Source organism: Limanda limanda, chromosome 2 (genome assembly GCF_963576545.1).
Source record: "Limanda limanda chromosome 2, fLimLim1.1, whole genome shotgun sequence".
In the NCBI taxonomy this organism is placed as follows: Eukaryota; Metazoa; Chordata; class Actinopteri; order Pleuronectiformes; family Pleuronectidae; genus Limanda; species Limanda limanda.
In genome coordinates, this window is record NC_083637.1 from 3,931,084 (window position 1) to 3,947,352 (window position 16,269).

The window sequence follows — 16,269 nt, forward strand, 5'->3', positions numbered from 1 at the left end:
ATTGTTTATATATTTCAACTACTGCACAGATTACCTGCCTGTGTGTAGTATGTAATATCATGACATATGTAATTCTATAATGTAATGTATGTAATTTCTCAGTGTGTCCTCTCAGCTGTATGTTGTTCACAAAGAAAGAGCTGAAGACTTATAAAAAATTCCTTTGCTTTATTTTCCAAAATTGCGACTGAAATAACAACATTAAACAAATGTCTGTTCACTTTCAACATTTCCAGGTCAAACAAGGAAAAGCTGAAGCAGTTTGATGTGAAACTGTTTAAACAAGGGATGAATGCCGCCCTCTAGTGGTAAAGATACCGTGGGAAAGAAACCTCACATCATTGCTGTCACTTTAGAAAACCCGAGTTCTATTAATTTCTAAAGAAAACCAGCGGATGACACCAGAGCAGATTTGGATGGTAGCGCTCGATGTGTGTTTCACATTGTTTCAGATTCAATTTTACATCCATCAATTCGCCCCCCCGAGCCCCCATCCCCTCCAGCCTGCGCTCCTTCAGGATTCAGGAACGACCTCTCCGATCCACTTGAGGTACGGCGGGTTGCCCTGGTCGATCGGCAGGCTGATGACCTCGGCCACTTCATAGGGATGGTTGGAGCTGAGCGGGACAATGAGCAGTAATGAGACAAATGTGACCAGCACCAGTTAAATCCCTGCTCTGGGATTCTATCAGTCCCAGGAGGTAATGAAACAGATGATCAATACGATGATCCTGAGAGAGCTCCACCTCTGTGTGCTCTAGTATGAAGACATTTCGTTGGAGCAGGGTATTTTTTGTGATGTTTCTAAAAAGCCGACTTACCGGACGTACTCAGCCAGAGCAGGCACCTTGGAACTTCTCGTCTTTATCATCTGACCGAGGAGAGAAACACAGGATCAACTGGACATTTGTGATTTTGTCACTCAAATATTAGATTAGATTTCTTTATTTATCCACACAACGGGGAAATTCACTTGTTACAGCAAAAAAGAGAAAAACAGAATTTAAATAACAGTGCCGAAGCAACAATAAAAAAGAAAGATCAAAATATATACACTACTAAACTACACATAATGAGAGTAAAAATATACAGAAAACAAAAACAAAAAAACAACCTGCAAAACAGACACTGTGCAAAAGCAGGTACTGGGGAGAAAGTGGAGTGATGTAAGTGTTATTGTAATGAAAACAAAAGTATTATAAGTAATATTGCAACAGTAGTGACCATGATACAGAAAAAATAATTAAAAGTAAGTGACCATAATATAAATAATACTACAAGATAGTATAAAGGAAAATATAAATATTGCAATGTAACCATTATAAGTGACCATGATATAAATATAGATGTAAAGTGTTGAATATTATTGTGCATAGTAGTGATCTGAGTAAAAAAATAAAAAATAAATAAGAAAAATAAAAATACAAATACAGCTATGGTGAGAGGTTGAGTGGAGATAGACATTTAGGCCACATTCTAGTATTAGTCCCATTTCAAACTAGAATAGTAATCAGCATCATTGCCAGTCGTGTTGTGAGAAACCAAACGACTCATGAAGCCTCATTTAAATTCATTAGATCTGGAATTTTTTGCACACACACACGTAAATACCCGTCTATTCCTTCTATTTTTCTTCTGCTGCTGCTTCTACCGAGTCACATCTGTTGCTTTTTATTCATTTCTATTTATTCAGACATGACACACTTTTGTTTTTCACATCATCAGGTTCTCTTCTCTTTGTCTTTCAGAACAGGCACAATGATTTAGAGCAGAGCACTAATCTCTCACAGGGACTATGTTGCACCTCAAAAGACACTTAGTCTGTCTGATTCTAGACTTTGTCTCCACCTAGTGCTCAAATCCAGAGGGGTATGAAAATGGAAAGCTGCATCATTTGTCAACACTCACCAGCAGCACCTCATCATCCTCCTGGATCTTCCCCTGCCATTCGTATCTGGAGAAATGAGACAAAGTGAATTGATATAATTAAGCGCTAATGTAACAGGAATTTTTTTTTTATTTATTTCAAGTGGTGTCTGCCAAAATACTTTGATTAAAAACACTCTTTCCATCCCGACTCACTCAAAGCAGCCGTCTCATAACTCACATCGATTTGATTGCCGGGACAATGTTGACACAAGCAGCAAGTTTCCTCTCCACAATCCCCCTGTGAGATTGAGGCAAAGATGGAATCAGCCACAAATTAAAATGCTTTAAAGAACTGGCAAGAACGAAGAATCCTGTCGACTGAAGACGATATGAAAAATGCATTTTCATCATGTCCAGTCAGTCTCGTCAAGAAGGTATTTCTAGAAATCACTTTATTCTTAAGTAAGCAAGATAAAACGTCTTGAAGAGATGTAAGATGATATTTCTTGCATCACCTGGCCAGATCTTTAGCTACGGTGTCGTTGGGACAGCTGACGAAAGCAGCAGAGTGTGTGCCTGACGTGTACGTCTCAGAAGCCATGGAGAACGCCCTGAGTCCAACCGTCCTCAGCAGCTGGAACATAAACACACTCAGGAGCGAAGTCTGTAGGAGGACGACACAGAGGAGGAAGAGGGTGAACTCCAACAATACGTCAAACGTTTGACCACAAAACACAACATGGAAAAAGGTCACCAGAGGCATTTTAGAGGTTCGTACAATTGGGTCTGGACGTTTCACAAGAACACAGCAGAAGATTGCATGGGTCCGATTCTTCACAACATGAGAAAAACGTCCCGGAACAATCAGAAATCACATAATTTGTCTGTGAATTTATTCATTGAAAATTACATATATTGGACATTTCTAGAGACCTCTCCTGTTATATATTTTTTTATATTTTGATTTGTGTTTAGATTCTAGTGTTTTATTTCATTTGTGCTATACCAGGACCTCAGCGCTTAGTTAAGTTCCCTCTCATGTACGTCATATTTCGGATTGACAAGAAAATCTTCCTGAATTCGTGAAATCTGTCTTTATCCCAAAAGTCAAAATGTTACCACACCAAAGTGAATTGTACAAATTCACACAAATCTACACAAAAACAAATGAGAAAAACGTCCCGGAACAGTCAGAAATCATATTTTTTGATGTGTATTCACGCTGACTTCTTCCGCATCTTCTGTGAGTTTTCACTTTTGTGCCCGTCATGTGTTAGAAACGTCATCAACACGCCCACTTGTCCACCGGACCGGGTCATTCTCCGAACCTTTTACCAGGGGGGCTGAGAGGAAAAAGGATTGGACAATATCTAGAGCAACGACTCAGATTATATCCATGTTCTCACATTCAGCCCCTCCGGATCATTTCTGGAGAACAAGCAGAGTTCATTACAAGTGTGTGTTAGAGAATCCTGCTCCTCACACTCACCAAAGCTAAAGCTTTAAAGGATCCACCTCCAAGGGACTCTGCACTGGGCAGCCCAATACGCATTCCCCTGAGCAGGTCAAACACAGAATGATGGTTAGTCTGCAGACAGGAAGTCACAGCGACTCCCTATTAACAAGTTTTGTGTTTTTTGTTTTGCTTGCATGGTATTAAACAACGATCAGATCATATATGTGAAGAAGTGCTTTTGAAGTACTCTGTGCAAACGTTTGAGGTGTTTGAGAATTTTAGATTTAAATTCCTAAAGTCAATGTGGGTTTGCATGAAGAGACACTGAGACTTAGTACCTCAAAATCTGTTTATAAGTAGTATTTTCTAGGTAGTACAGTTTGATCATGTGTCATACATCTGTCTAGTACTTTATTTGTGATACGTGGATGTATTTGGTTGTATTTGTACTTCATATTTCTGCATGTACAGTACTAGGCAAAGTTTTTTTTCAGAATATTGACTTTTGGACTTGTTTAGACTTTTTTCAGACCCTGTTTAAACTTTGTTATCTAGGTTTTTTATTAATATGAGCCTTGACCGACTCCATTAAGTAGAAGGGGTTCGAGGTCTGGGCTTATTGTTATGTTGAATAGTGAGTTTTGAATAATCAGAATGAGAACACACAAGAATAAAACATGCTTAATACATAATAATAATAATCTTTATTTATATAGCACTTTTCAATACACAGTTACAAGGTGCCTTAGTTCAAAGTGGAAAATTGAAGGCAAAACAGGAGGAAACAAGTTAAAAGCAAATTGAAAAATCACACAGCGATCGAGTACAGACACAGAATAAAAAATGCAAACATTATGAAGTTGTGCACAGCGTTGTTTATATTTAATCTCCTATTAAATGTGTGTATCATGAGTATAAGTTGTGTTGTCATGCAGCCACAGAGTTGAAGCTAACAGCTGAGGTGTTGACATGAGTGTGTTTAGCTAAACAGTGGGGTTAGCTGTTAGCTGCTAGCCGGGGAGCTAACAACAGCTAACAGAGGAAACTGTGTTTAGATAGCCATTAGCTGTTAGCTGCTAGCCGGGGAGCTAACAACAGCTAACAGGGGAAACTGTGTTGAGCTAGCCATTAGCTGTTAGCTGTTGTTAGCCGGGGAGCTAACAACAGCGCCGGAGAAAGAACAAACAACAACCAAAGGAATTGGAGCACACGTAAGTTCATTGTGTGTCGACTCGAGTGTGTGGAACAACAGACAAAGTGTAGTTTGTGTTATTTAGTCCGTTAACTCACCTTCTGTCTGCTGCTGGAGACGGACACACGGGCTGCCGTAAAGCGCGACGGCTGTGTGTTTGTGGAACTGTCGTGAACCAGCATGAGGGGTTTATAAAACACTTTCATAGTTTTATTTAGTCTAATGTTTGTATTAACACTGCTTATATATTTTCATACATATTCTCTCAATTTATACTCTCAAAACAACCTTTAGTTACTGTGTTTTACGGAAAAATACACATTATAAACACATGTTCAATTGAGTTCAGAATAATAACAATAAATAATAAATATAACGAGTTCTCATGTGCAAAGAAAATAATTTTTGTCCAGCAGCCAAACACTGAATTTCATGAGATGTCCGAGCTCATGCTGCAGCTTTTTTACATTACTTTGTGTTGTTTCCAATGGGTGTGACTCACTTGGAGACAAAACACGAATGTGCTCCCATCCCTACATGTCTTTTATTATTCTGCTTTTTTTCGAGGATTCAGACGTAGTTTTTGTCTGAGAACTGAGTAAGATTCAAGCAGCAATTTGTCTGTGAATTTCAGCGCTTAGTTAAGTTCCCTCTCATGTACGTCATGTTTCGGAATTGACAAGAAAATCTTCCTGAATTCGTGAAATCTGTCTTTATCCCAAAAGTCAAAATGTTACCACACCAAAGTGAATTGTACAAATTCACACAAATCTACACAAAAACAAATGATATATACAATATAAACGAAGCAAATACTGTTTTCACTGACTTTTCTTATGTGTGGAAACTGGTTTAGATAGATACAAACACTGCATAGATATAAAGACACACACAAAAAAATGACAGAGTGCAATGTAAAGTGTATGAGGTGCATCTAATGGGCTAATTGGTGTGAAAGCACTTGTAAGGTTGTTTGAAATGACACACACACACACACACGCACACACACAGAGTAAAGAAAACAACTACAGGCCGTCAGTCTGTGTACACGCTGGATTTCCTAAGTCTGCAAACATTTTTTAAATTTTCTTTTGTTTTCTTTCTGCGACACCACAAACTCCTGAATGTCACCAAATGACTGAGTACATGCTGCTGCCACTATAGAACACAACCTGTGTATTTCTACTCAGAGTACTCAGAGTACTCCTGAGAGATGTGTAACACAGCTATACGGGACAGTGACAGTGACTCTTCTGCTCTCACTGCACAAGTCTGTTGATATCATTATTTTCAGCTGCATCAGCATTATGGTATTATATCAGATGAATATCAGCTGAAAATCCTCATTCAACCACACAGCAAGGGGAAGAGATGTCATGACTACACAGAATTTACCCCAGGGGCCAAACATATGTGGGAAATAAAAGGGAACCCAAAGTAGAGCCTTGGGGGACACCACAAACCTATAAGGGAGATCAAGAGGAGAGGCCAAGGCTTACAGAGAAGTTAGATAGATAGATAATAGATAGATATTAGACAGATAATAAATAGATAATAGATAGATAATAAATAGATAATAGATAGATGGACAGACAGACAGATGCTTTTATTTTACAAACACGCAATCACCTGTGACGATGAAGCTGCAGCACACTCTCTCCTTGAGTCTGCCCCCCCCCCCACATGCACACATACACACACACACACAAAAAACACACACAGATACACTCACGGCTGTACCTTCGTTCTGAAAGGAGGATTTCATTGAAAAAGCTCAAATCTGCCCACACACACTCTCAGAGAGAGAGAGAGTGAGAGAGAGAGCGAGAGAGAGAGAGAGAGAGAGAGAGAGAGAGAGAGAGAGAGAGAGAGATATGAGAAAACCTGGTTTCTCTGGTGTGTCAGGACACGATTGTAAAAAGTAATAAGAGCAGTGGATCTTATAACAGATTCGTTGTAAAATAGCTGTAATAATATGCTCGGTTAAAACCATATAACATTCAAAGTTCAGAGCTGGATTTTATAACTAGTCAAAGTCATTTGAAACCACAGCTTCATCCACGGCTCTTATTATTTTGTATCCTCATGCAACGCAAACAATATCAACAGTATTTAACTGTAACATGCACCAACTACAGTCAGAATACAACTTGCCTGTAATTTTACAATGTCTTATTGCGGGAAAGTGCTGTCAGCTACTGTAATTATATTTGGCCCATGATGCATTGCGATATACAGATAAACTTCGTAAAACGACAGAACAAGAAGTTACTGTATAATTTTAATGTAGAAACTACAGCGATTTCTTACAGTGTACGAGCGGCCGAAATTGGTTTTCTCCATCCAGCTCGGGGGAGTGAGCTCGAAGTAGAGCGGCTGCTCCTTCTCCTGAAAAGGGATAACGAGGTTCAGGCATTTTATCAGGAGGTCTCCTTGGTGCTTTATATCCCATTTGGCTAAGGATTGAAGAGGAGCTGGAAAGTGTTGCTGGGAAGTTGGATATCTAAAAAACATCTTTTAATTTTCTGTTATTGTTTCCATTTGTTTGCACTTTGCGTCTGTCTCTTTAATAAGACTTCAGCTCTGCAGTTACATCACAGACTCCCTCCCGCCCCTTCACTTCCTGTTAATATTTAACTTTTGCAGAACGACCTCTGAACATTGAACACTCAGCAGATCAGTCTCTTGTCTGTGTGAGCTTGTTGCTGCCAAATTACTTTTGACCAGTTATCGAATCCAAGGCTTGAATTATTGTTTACAATAGTGTCCTGACACACCAGAGAAACCAGGAAGCATCTGTTCCTCCCTGAAGAGACGCAGGCTGAAAACCAGACGATCACATTCACCTTCCAAACCAAACTAAACCAAACGTCCTGAGTGAGTCCAGCTACAGGAGAGAAGAGTCAAACTACAACCTGCCGACGCTCCACACACTGACCGTGAGTATAACACACACCTCGACTCAGAGGGGAAGTGAACCTCAGTGAAGTTCATGGAGCTGTGACTGACTGACTGTCTGTTTTCAGCTTCACCTGGAGACTCAATGGCTTCCAGATCAGAAGAAGATCTCTGCTGTCCTGTCTGCCAAGATGTCTTCAGAGATCCTGTTCTTCTGTCATGTAGCCACAGCTTCTGTAAAGACTGTGTGAAGAGCTGGTGGAAAGACAAAGAAGTAAAAGAGTGTCCACTTTGTAAGAGAAGATCTTCAAGGTCAGAACCACCTGTTAGCCTGGTGTTAAAGAACCTGTGTGAGACCTTCTTACAGGAGAGAAATCAGAGCTCTTCACCTGCTCTCTGCAGTCTGCACCTATTGAAACTCAGACTCTTCTGTGTGGACCATCAGCAGCCAGTGTGTCTCGTCTGCAGAGATTCAGAAAAACACACCAACCACACAATCAGACCCATCGATGAAGCTGCACAACAACACAAGAAGCAGCTTCAGGAAACTCTGGAGCCCTTAAAAAAGAAGTTACAGAGTTTTGAACATGTTAAAGTAGAGTTTGAACAAACAGCAGAACACATTAAGGTCCAGGCCGGATTCACAGAGGCACAGATCAAGGAGCAGTTTAAAAAGCTTCATCGGTTTCTGGAGGAGGAAGAGGAGGCCAGGATGGCTGTACTGAGGGAGGAAGAGGAGCAGAAGAGTTGGATGATGAAGGAGAAGATTGAGTCTCTGAGCAGAGACATTACGGCTCTTTCAGACACAATCAGAACCACAGAGGACGAGCTGAGAGCTGAAGACGTCTCGTTCCTGCTCAACTACAAGGCTGCAGTGGAACGAGTCCAGCAGCGCCCCCTGCTGGATGATCCACAGCTGGCCTCAGGAGCTCTGATAGACGAGGCCAAACATCTGGGCAACCTGAGCTTCAGCATCTGGAACAAGATGAAGGACCTGGTCTCCTACAGTCCTGTGGTTCTTGACCCAAACTCTGCTCATCCAGAATTCGTCCCGTCTGAAGATCTGACAAGTTTGAGACGAGGAGAGAAACAGAAGCTTCCTGACAATCCAGAGAGGTTTGATGAATTCATCTTAGTCCTGGGATCTGAGGGTTTTAACTCAGGGACCCACAGCTGGGACGTCCTGGTTGAAGACGGTACAAACTGGGAACTGGGTGTGTTAGCCGAATGTGCCCAGAGGAAGGGAAGAAATTCGTCTGGATACTGGAGAATATGGTTCCTTGCAGGTAAATACACAGCAGTGTCACCATCAGGAAGATCTGTTCTCTCTGTGCAGAAGATCCAGAGGATCAGAGTGAAACTGGACTGGAACAGCGGAGAACTGTCGTTCTCTGATCCTGATACTAACGAACACATTCACACCTTCACGCACACTTTTACTGAGAAGATGTTTCCATACTTTCACACTAGAGGTCACTTGAAGCTGTTACCTGTGAAAGTCTCTGTGACGCTGGATCAGAGCAGTTAGAGATAAAGATTTTATTCATCTTGTTTATTTCTTCAAGAGAAATCTGCTGAATTCAAATGTTAAACTCGTTATTCTAACGCTTTGCTTATTTCTTCTTTTACTTGTCACTCATTTTTATTTGTCTTGTCGACTTTTCCACGTGTGTAAAAAGATTTAATTATTTTCTGATCTTTATCTTTGGTTTGTTTTTTACTTTCATGGAAAATGTTTTCTATCATTTAGATTTTGTGTGGATCCATGAAGTCGAGGAAACTGATGAAGATCCGCACAAAAACACATTTATCAATAACAGCTGATCATTGTTCACATTCAACAAACTTTATTAAAAGTCACACACGAGACATGATTCATGTTTAATCACATAAAATCGTTCACATATGAAATAATCCAACATATGAACATTTGTCTGTTTGATGTGATAAAGCCAAAATGATTCTGTCTGTAAAAGTGTTTATTCGACAGCAGCCTAGTGATGGGATTTTAATATTGTGATTAAAATAATAAAAACTATTAAACAGAAACAGAGTTTTTGCCTTTTTTAAGTTGAAATGTAAATATAACATTATCTGGCATTAAGTAGGATTTAACGCTCAGATAGTTTCAGGTTTTTAAATTGAGAGATATATACGTTTATTCATGAGTTATCACTTATTTAAACGTTGGGACCTAAAATTTGTGAACAATAGTTGGGCCGAAATGTGAAGACAAAGCATGAGACCACATGTCTTCTTTGTTCTGGAGACATGTGGACTTTACTTGAAAAATCTCCAAATCTCTGCAGTAAAAGTGTTTGATATTCAGTATGTAGGTATTCAGAGAGAACCTGAACACAGGCATATCAGTCTCTCTCTGAACTTATTGAGCAAAGTGTTTTAACAGTACTTTCCTGAAATTATCTATTTTCTACAGTGAAAATCCTGAAATGATCTATTCCACAGTGAAACGTTGGACTTTACTTTGAAAAATCTCCAAATCTATACAGTAAAAATGTTTGATATTCAGTATGTAGGTAGTCAAAGGGCTTCTGAACACAAACATATCAGTATCTCTCTGAACTTATTGATACTTTCTATACTAAAATAATACTAATAATATCAGCAGATAGACAGTGCAGGTAATATTAATTCAATATTACATGTGTTGCTTGCATTAAAAACACTGACCACAAGGGGGCCCTCCAGGCCTCTCAGAACATTCCTCTATTGTTGGTTAATCAAGGCTCCAAATGCAACTCTATTCAAAACTCAACACACACACACACACACACACACACACATATATATATATATGAAAATCATTTTGGAATCAATTTTGGAAATGGGAGCTGTGCACGTTCTATCTAATGCATGTAACTTGCACACGTACTGATTTTACACCACTTGCCAGAACAATTTCAAAGTGACTGAGCAGTGGCAGTGAACGACCTTATGATGGCAGCTTCTGTACAGGAGACAAGACAAGAAGAGGCTTTTTGATGAGCTCCGGTAGTTATAACACACACACACACACACACACACACACACACACACACACACACACACACACACACACACACACACACACCAGCCCACACATGCAATAAATCAGTTTCTGTCAACAGGGTAGCAGCAATGCCTGTGATTGTCTGTCTGCCCAGTAATAATGCTGTGTGTGTGTGTGCGTGTGTGTGTGTGTGTGTGTGTGTGTGTGTGTGTGTGTGTGTGTGTGTGTGTGTGTGTGTGCGTGTTGTTCCTCTGCACAAGACAGAAAGCCACTCTGCTTGATAAAGTCCACCTCCTCACACTCTCCTTCCCTTGCCCTCACCCTTGATTAAAGAATGAGACAACCGTGTCACACATACTAATCTGCATAACACACACGGACACACACACACGGACACACACACACTTTTAACGGGACTTGACACGTGCACTCAGAGCAAGACAGATTGAGCTCCACCAGGGATGCACGGACACACACATAGAGACGCAGCGAGACATATTAGCGGAGCTTGTCAGGCTTTTTGTGCAAGAGCAACGAGGAGCGATGGAGGGAGGGAGGGATGTGCTGGGTGCTGTGGTGCTGGTGCTGATGGGAGGGAGGGAGGGAGGTGGTGGAGGGGCCCGTTCCCATGGAAACTGTGCAGTCAGCACATCTGCACGTGTTATGCGCTGTCCTCTCTCATCGGCATCCCGCGGCCTCTCCCCTCTCACCGCGGCCGGACACGACAACATGTAGAAGATGCACTCGCACGCAAATGCCTGTCCTGACCCCGTTGCCATGGTGACCGCAGCCCTCAACCCATGGGATGTTGTCTTAGTATGTGGTGAAAATGCATGTGGCTCGAATCCACGCACACACACACACACACACACACACACACACACACACACACACACTGGCACTGGGCAACTGTCTTGTTGCCCTGGCTGTTTCATCACCAGATTTTATCATCCCTCGTTTCTCTCCCTCTTTCTTTCCCTCACTCTCTCTCTCCCTCCCTGTCTTTTCCCTGTCTTTCCCTCTGTCTCTCGCCCCCTCTCCCACCGAGCATGAGGAGAATCAATATGTTTTCAATTTGCAGCAGAGCCGTCCTCCTCTGCATTCTAATCAGGCTTCCGCTGGCCCTTTAACTTCCAGATAGAGAGAGAGAGGGAGAGGGAGGGAGAGAGAGAGAGAGAGAGAGAGAGGTGGGTAAAGATGGACCTCAACCAAAGGACTTTCAAAATGCTGCTAAATTGTCCCCTTCAGGGTCAGTGGAGGATTCCCTAGAGATGCAGCTTCACCACAGGCGGCAGGATGAGGCCTGACGTCACATCTGGAGCAGCTGTGGTTCCGCTAACTCCGGTTACTCAATCTCTCACTGGTGGTCGTTTCCATCAGTCTATCTGAAAGAGTGAAATGTGCTTTCTAAGATAAGTCTGTGATCTGCTACCTGGACTCAAAAGTGAGAGAACTCGCACCCTACGTGATTTAAAATGACACAATGATGTGTTGGTGTCTGAAAACCTCTGTGTGTGTTCAGGGTGAATCTGACTCTCACCCAGTGTCAGGCAGATTCACCTCTGGGACCCTCAAGGAAAAGCGGAACAGAAATGGACGGATGGATGAAATGGAGCTCCGTGAAAGTTTGACCAGAAGCAGCGTGACCTTTGACCACGGAATTCTAATCAGTTCATCCTTGAGATTAACTGAAAACGTTTTGCCAAGTTTGCCAACGTTCCCTCAAAGTGTTGCAGAGATGTCAAGTTCACAAGTACACGACGGACTGAGAAAGCCGAACATGTACTAAAACACAAGAAAGGGAGAAAATAGGGAGAAAACACTAAGAGTGAAAAGGAGAAGACAAATCTTGATTGAACTCCTCTCTTTCTATCCCCTCCGTTCTCCTCTGACCCCATTAACTCTGACTTCTAAAGAGGGAGGACCACCCTGGGACCTCCTCGTTCACCCGGGAGACGGGAGGAGAGAGAAGTTCACCTCTGTAGCAGCAGGGTACGGGAGACAATACCTCGGAGGACAGAAAATCCACAGCAATTAGCCCGTCTCGCCCTCTTTCCCTTCATTGCACTCATCCCTTCACTTATCTGCTTATTTAAAGTGTGTCCGTGGCTTAAGAACGGAGACGTACATATTGTCCCGTGTTTCACTCGTTGACCTTTAGCCTTGACCTTGAATATGAAGCTTTCCATCTGTGACTAGTCACTTTTCATGCAGAACACTGCTGATCACAGGGCTTATTAATTATAATATTTATTTAACAATCTCAAAAGTTGAATTTGCTCAGCAGTGACACATAAGGGGAACGCCAGGCCAGATTAACGGTTAGAAATAAAAATAATTACCAGACTCAGAAACTTCCCACTGGCTGCCGAAAAGTGACATAACTAAATTAGGACAAAAACTGAAAACCGGACTATCAAGAAGAAACACACAAATAGAAACAATCATTCAGATTTTTTATAAAAAACAGAAAAGTTGCGAGTCCCTGAGAAAGTAGGACTGAATTACGGGAGGACACAAAGTACAGACACACGAGGTGAATGAATTCAAGCCTTTAGTTTTCATGTAAAACCAGCAACCCAATTAAACGGTCTATTCATACATGGCTGTTTCTGTAGTTCTCACACTGAGATAAGAGCAGCTGCTCCTGATCCTTTTTCTTTGTTCTCTCTTTCCTCCTGCTTTATGCTTTTGAGGATTTCGAGTGTGTGTTGATGTATTATTTATGTGATGCAAATGATTCCTGGAAGGAGGTCAGGTCAATACATCCCTTTGGTTAAATTAAAAAACATGAAAAGATACCACTGAGAGTAGAAAACAAAAATGAAACTTCACACACATGGTCTGAACCAAGCTTCTTATCCTTATTCCTTTGTTTCCATTTTAACTGGTTGGTTTTGGTTTCTCTGCATAATTTAGGGACGAAAGCATCTTTTCTGATAAACGTATACGTCCTAATGTGAAGACTGAATAAACTAGAATTAGAATAAAGCTGCAGTGTGTAATATTTGAGATTATAACAGATTCAACACAAACTGACCCGTTTGAATTCAGTGTAGAAGCAGCATATCGTGTGGGTGATGCTCCGATTGGTCCAGGGGCAATTCTGTAATGTCTGAAATTAAATGTGGACGTTATCTTTTTTAATGTTTCAACTGTAAATGCGAGTACAGACACAATCAGACGTGGCCTCTTTCTAAAAGACGTTTCAATGTCACGTTCGTCCTCGTCGCTGCAGCAGCTGATCAATTCTGCAAGAATCTGGAAGAAAAAGGCACGAAGCTGCGATCTTTCGTCCCCCACTGAAAACAACGTCCTGTGTGAAGTGCTGCCACAACATGAGAGCTCTCAAAGTCTATTTTTCTTTCTTTGCTCCACTCTTTCCTCCCTCCACATTCCTAATTCACCAGCCCACCACCTCATTCTGTCTGGCTGTGACTTTGCTGGTGGCGCTGGAGCGGAGCAGGGCCGGAAACTTTTCGAAGTAGGCCAGGTTGCAGCAGGTAACGTGGAGTCGCTCATGCAGACGGGAAGCTCGCGATGGGAGCGAGAGGAACAGGACAACCCGGCTCGCCCTCAGGCGAAAAGAGGGAGAGTGAGAAGACAGAGGGGAGAAGGAGGAGGAGAGAAAACGGCTCGGAAGAAAGAGAGAGAGAGAAATTAGTTGGTCAAACTGGATAAAGCCGGCAAAGGATAGGAGGTGAAATGAGGAGGAGAGAGAAGAAGAGAAAGAGGACACATAAATCAGACGTTACAAGTGGGACTTTTGTGTGTTGGACTATATGAGGCTTTGAAATGTTGCTATTGAATAATCATAGATGCACAGAACTGATATTTCAATCAGGAGAGACTATGGTGTGATATAAAAGAGAGTCCATTTGGCACTTTGACCCCTTGTGGTGTCATCCAGGTCGAAAGGTCGCGTGACAGTGGTAGGGAAAACCTCCGTCTGCCAATGGGCTCCGGAGGAAGGTGAGGACCTGGATGATGTGAGTGGCAATCGGGGGGGAGGAGTCGCAGCCAATCACTGAAATGACAGAGGAGAGAGAGGAACCAGGTTTGGCGGAAACAACATGATTGAGATCATGGCAAAGTCTGATTGGATTGCTGGGGACGGCCAGCAGTGAGCTCATGACAGAATCTGTAATGAACGGGACACAGAGAACGTCTTCTCAGATTGAAGTTATGCTAAGTAACGGACAAGCAGAGGAAAACATGGAGTCCTCGGTGGATGGAAGCAGAATCGCTTCCCTCTGCCAAGAAGCAACAGTCTCCTGGAATCGAATTGCACACACTCATAGATATCAGTTGTCTTAATATGCCAGAGTTTTCTCAAAATTCATGAATTATTCCCTGGGAAATAAGGGAATTAAAACACAGTTCCTGGATCTGCACCCTGATCCAGATTTTAACGGGTTCTTCCCAGACACATATTTCATCCTGTCCACCAAGTTTCGTGCAAAGATGTTTTTTCGCATTCACCCTGCTGACCTTCAAACAGACTGGTTCACACCAGCATCAAGTCCTCCACGTTATTCAGGCGAGAGGTTGAGCAGACAGGGACAGGAAGTGACGTAGGAACTCCGCTGCGGAGATCACGTGTTTTTAGTAGTTTGTCCTGACTCTTGCTGAGGGCAAAGGACAGAGGATGTCACACCATGTTAAAGCCCTATGAGACGAAATTGTGATTTGTGAATATGGGCTATACAAATAAAATTGGATTGATTGATTGATCACTCACAGACTCTCCTTCCCTTTCTCCTGGATCTCTACAGACTTTATCACAGGAGGCCGGGTGGAGACGACCCGGATGCTCTCACTGGGACAGTTTGAGGAGCCTCTGCAGATTCTCACTGTTGTTTCTCCACATGAACAAGTAGATTCCTGCAACTTTTTCTCTGCTTAAGGACACAAAACTACTTTGCTCTTCAGTCCTCATATCGGCCTCTGCATCAAATGTTCCTGCACAAACCTTCACTGATCAAGCCGAAGCCCAAACAGTGTTTTACAACCTGCACCGCGGGTCCCATGCCGGCGCTTGTGCAGCACGAGAACATGTGAAGCGGCGGCGACAATGCGGTAACACCGGCGTGCTGGTGGTGATTAAGGGATTCTCTGTGCCTCTCGTCTCTGGCCATCAGTAACCAGAGTGCAGCAGGGACTTGAGGCTGTGGCTGGATGAGAGGAGAGGAGGAGGAGCAGAGTGGAATGTTAAACATGTCCTCTAGACCCCAGAGGAGGAGGAGGAGGGAGGGCGGCCAACATGGCAGACTCTTCTACTCTCTCTCTCTCTCTCTCTCTCTTCTTCTCTAGTTTTTCTTTGCCTCTCCACTTTCTTCCTCCCACTCTCATCCGCAGCGTCGTCCCGTCTTTGCAGATCTCTCGTGCTTTCCGAGTGGAAGCACACTCCAGAATTCTGCACGTCCGTCTCAGATTTGTCACGGCGATTGTAATTCACTCAGTGTATGAAATGTTATTAGGCGAACGGATCTGCGTCACTAAATTTGAGAGATGTAAAAGCTGCTCGTCCAGAATGATTGATAGGTTAATATGATGGAACCTGGCTGTGCTGTCGGAGGGGACTCAGGCCCGTTCGCTGTGCAGATCAGAACACACCGGATCATTACAGGATCTTTTTTATTGCACTTACCTTTGTCTTTGCCTTGTAAAATTACCCATGTGAGCATTGTGCAGTAATCAGCAAGGCAGCAAAATCAACCAAGCAGTTTTCAGACATGAACTCCGGAGAACGTCCACACGATTGGGTTTTGAGAAACAGGAGTAGGACACAGGGAAATCTCTAGGTTTGGGGAGGACAAAACGTATAAATCCTTCGATAATGGC

The 16,269-nt window shown here is 42.4% G+C and overlaps 2 protein-coding genes across 4 annotated transcripts; one reads left to right on the forward strand and one right to left on the reverse strand.

Moving 5' to 3' along the window:
- Positions 1 to 148: 148 nt before the first annotated feature.
- On the reverse strand, positions 149 to 4,670 carry LOC133026708 (protein CutA homolog). 3 transcript variants are annotated; one of them, XM_061093645.1, is made up of 7 exons: positions 4,616 to 4,670; positions 3,359 to 3,425; positions 2,385 to 2,533; positions 2,108 to 2,167; positions 1,909 to 1,954; positions 822 to 871; positions 149 to 617 (listed from the first exon to the last, which is right to left on the reverse strand). In XM_061093645.1, exons 2-7 carry the CDS (start codon positions 3,419 to 3,421, stop codon positions 515 to 517), a joined length of 471 nt encoding a protein of 156 aa, XP_060949628.1. In that variant the 5' UTR covers positions 3,422 to 3,425; positions 4,616 to 4,670; the 3' UTR covers positions 149 to 514. The 3 variants fall into 3 exon arrangements, with proteins under 3 accessions (XP_060949628.1, XP_060949619.1, XP_060949636.1); XM_061093636.1 differs by having other exon boundaries at positions 3,359 to 3,457; positions 4,616 to 4,631; XM_061093653.1 differs by lacking the exons at positions 3,359 to 3,425; positions 4,616 to 4,670 and adding an exon at positions 3,097 to 3,139.
- A 2,528-nt stretch (positions 4,671 to 7,198) lies between these two features.
- LOC133024024 (nuclear factor 7, brain-like) lies at positions 7,199 to 9,455 on the forward strand. The gene is made up of 2 exons (XM_061090971.1): positions 7,199 to 7,456; positions 7,544 to 9,455. The coding sequence occupies exon 2, from the start codon at positions 7,561 to 7,563 to the stop codon at positions 8,941 to 8,943; it is 1,383 nt and encodes a 460-aa protein (XP_060946954.1). The 5' UTR covers positions 7,199 to 7,456; positions 7,544 to 7,560; the 3' UTR covers positions 8,944 to 9,455.
- Positions 9,456 to 16,269: the final 6,814 nt, after the last annotated feature.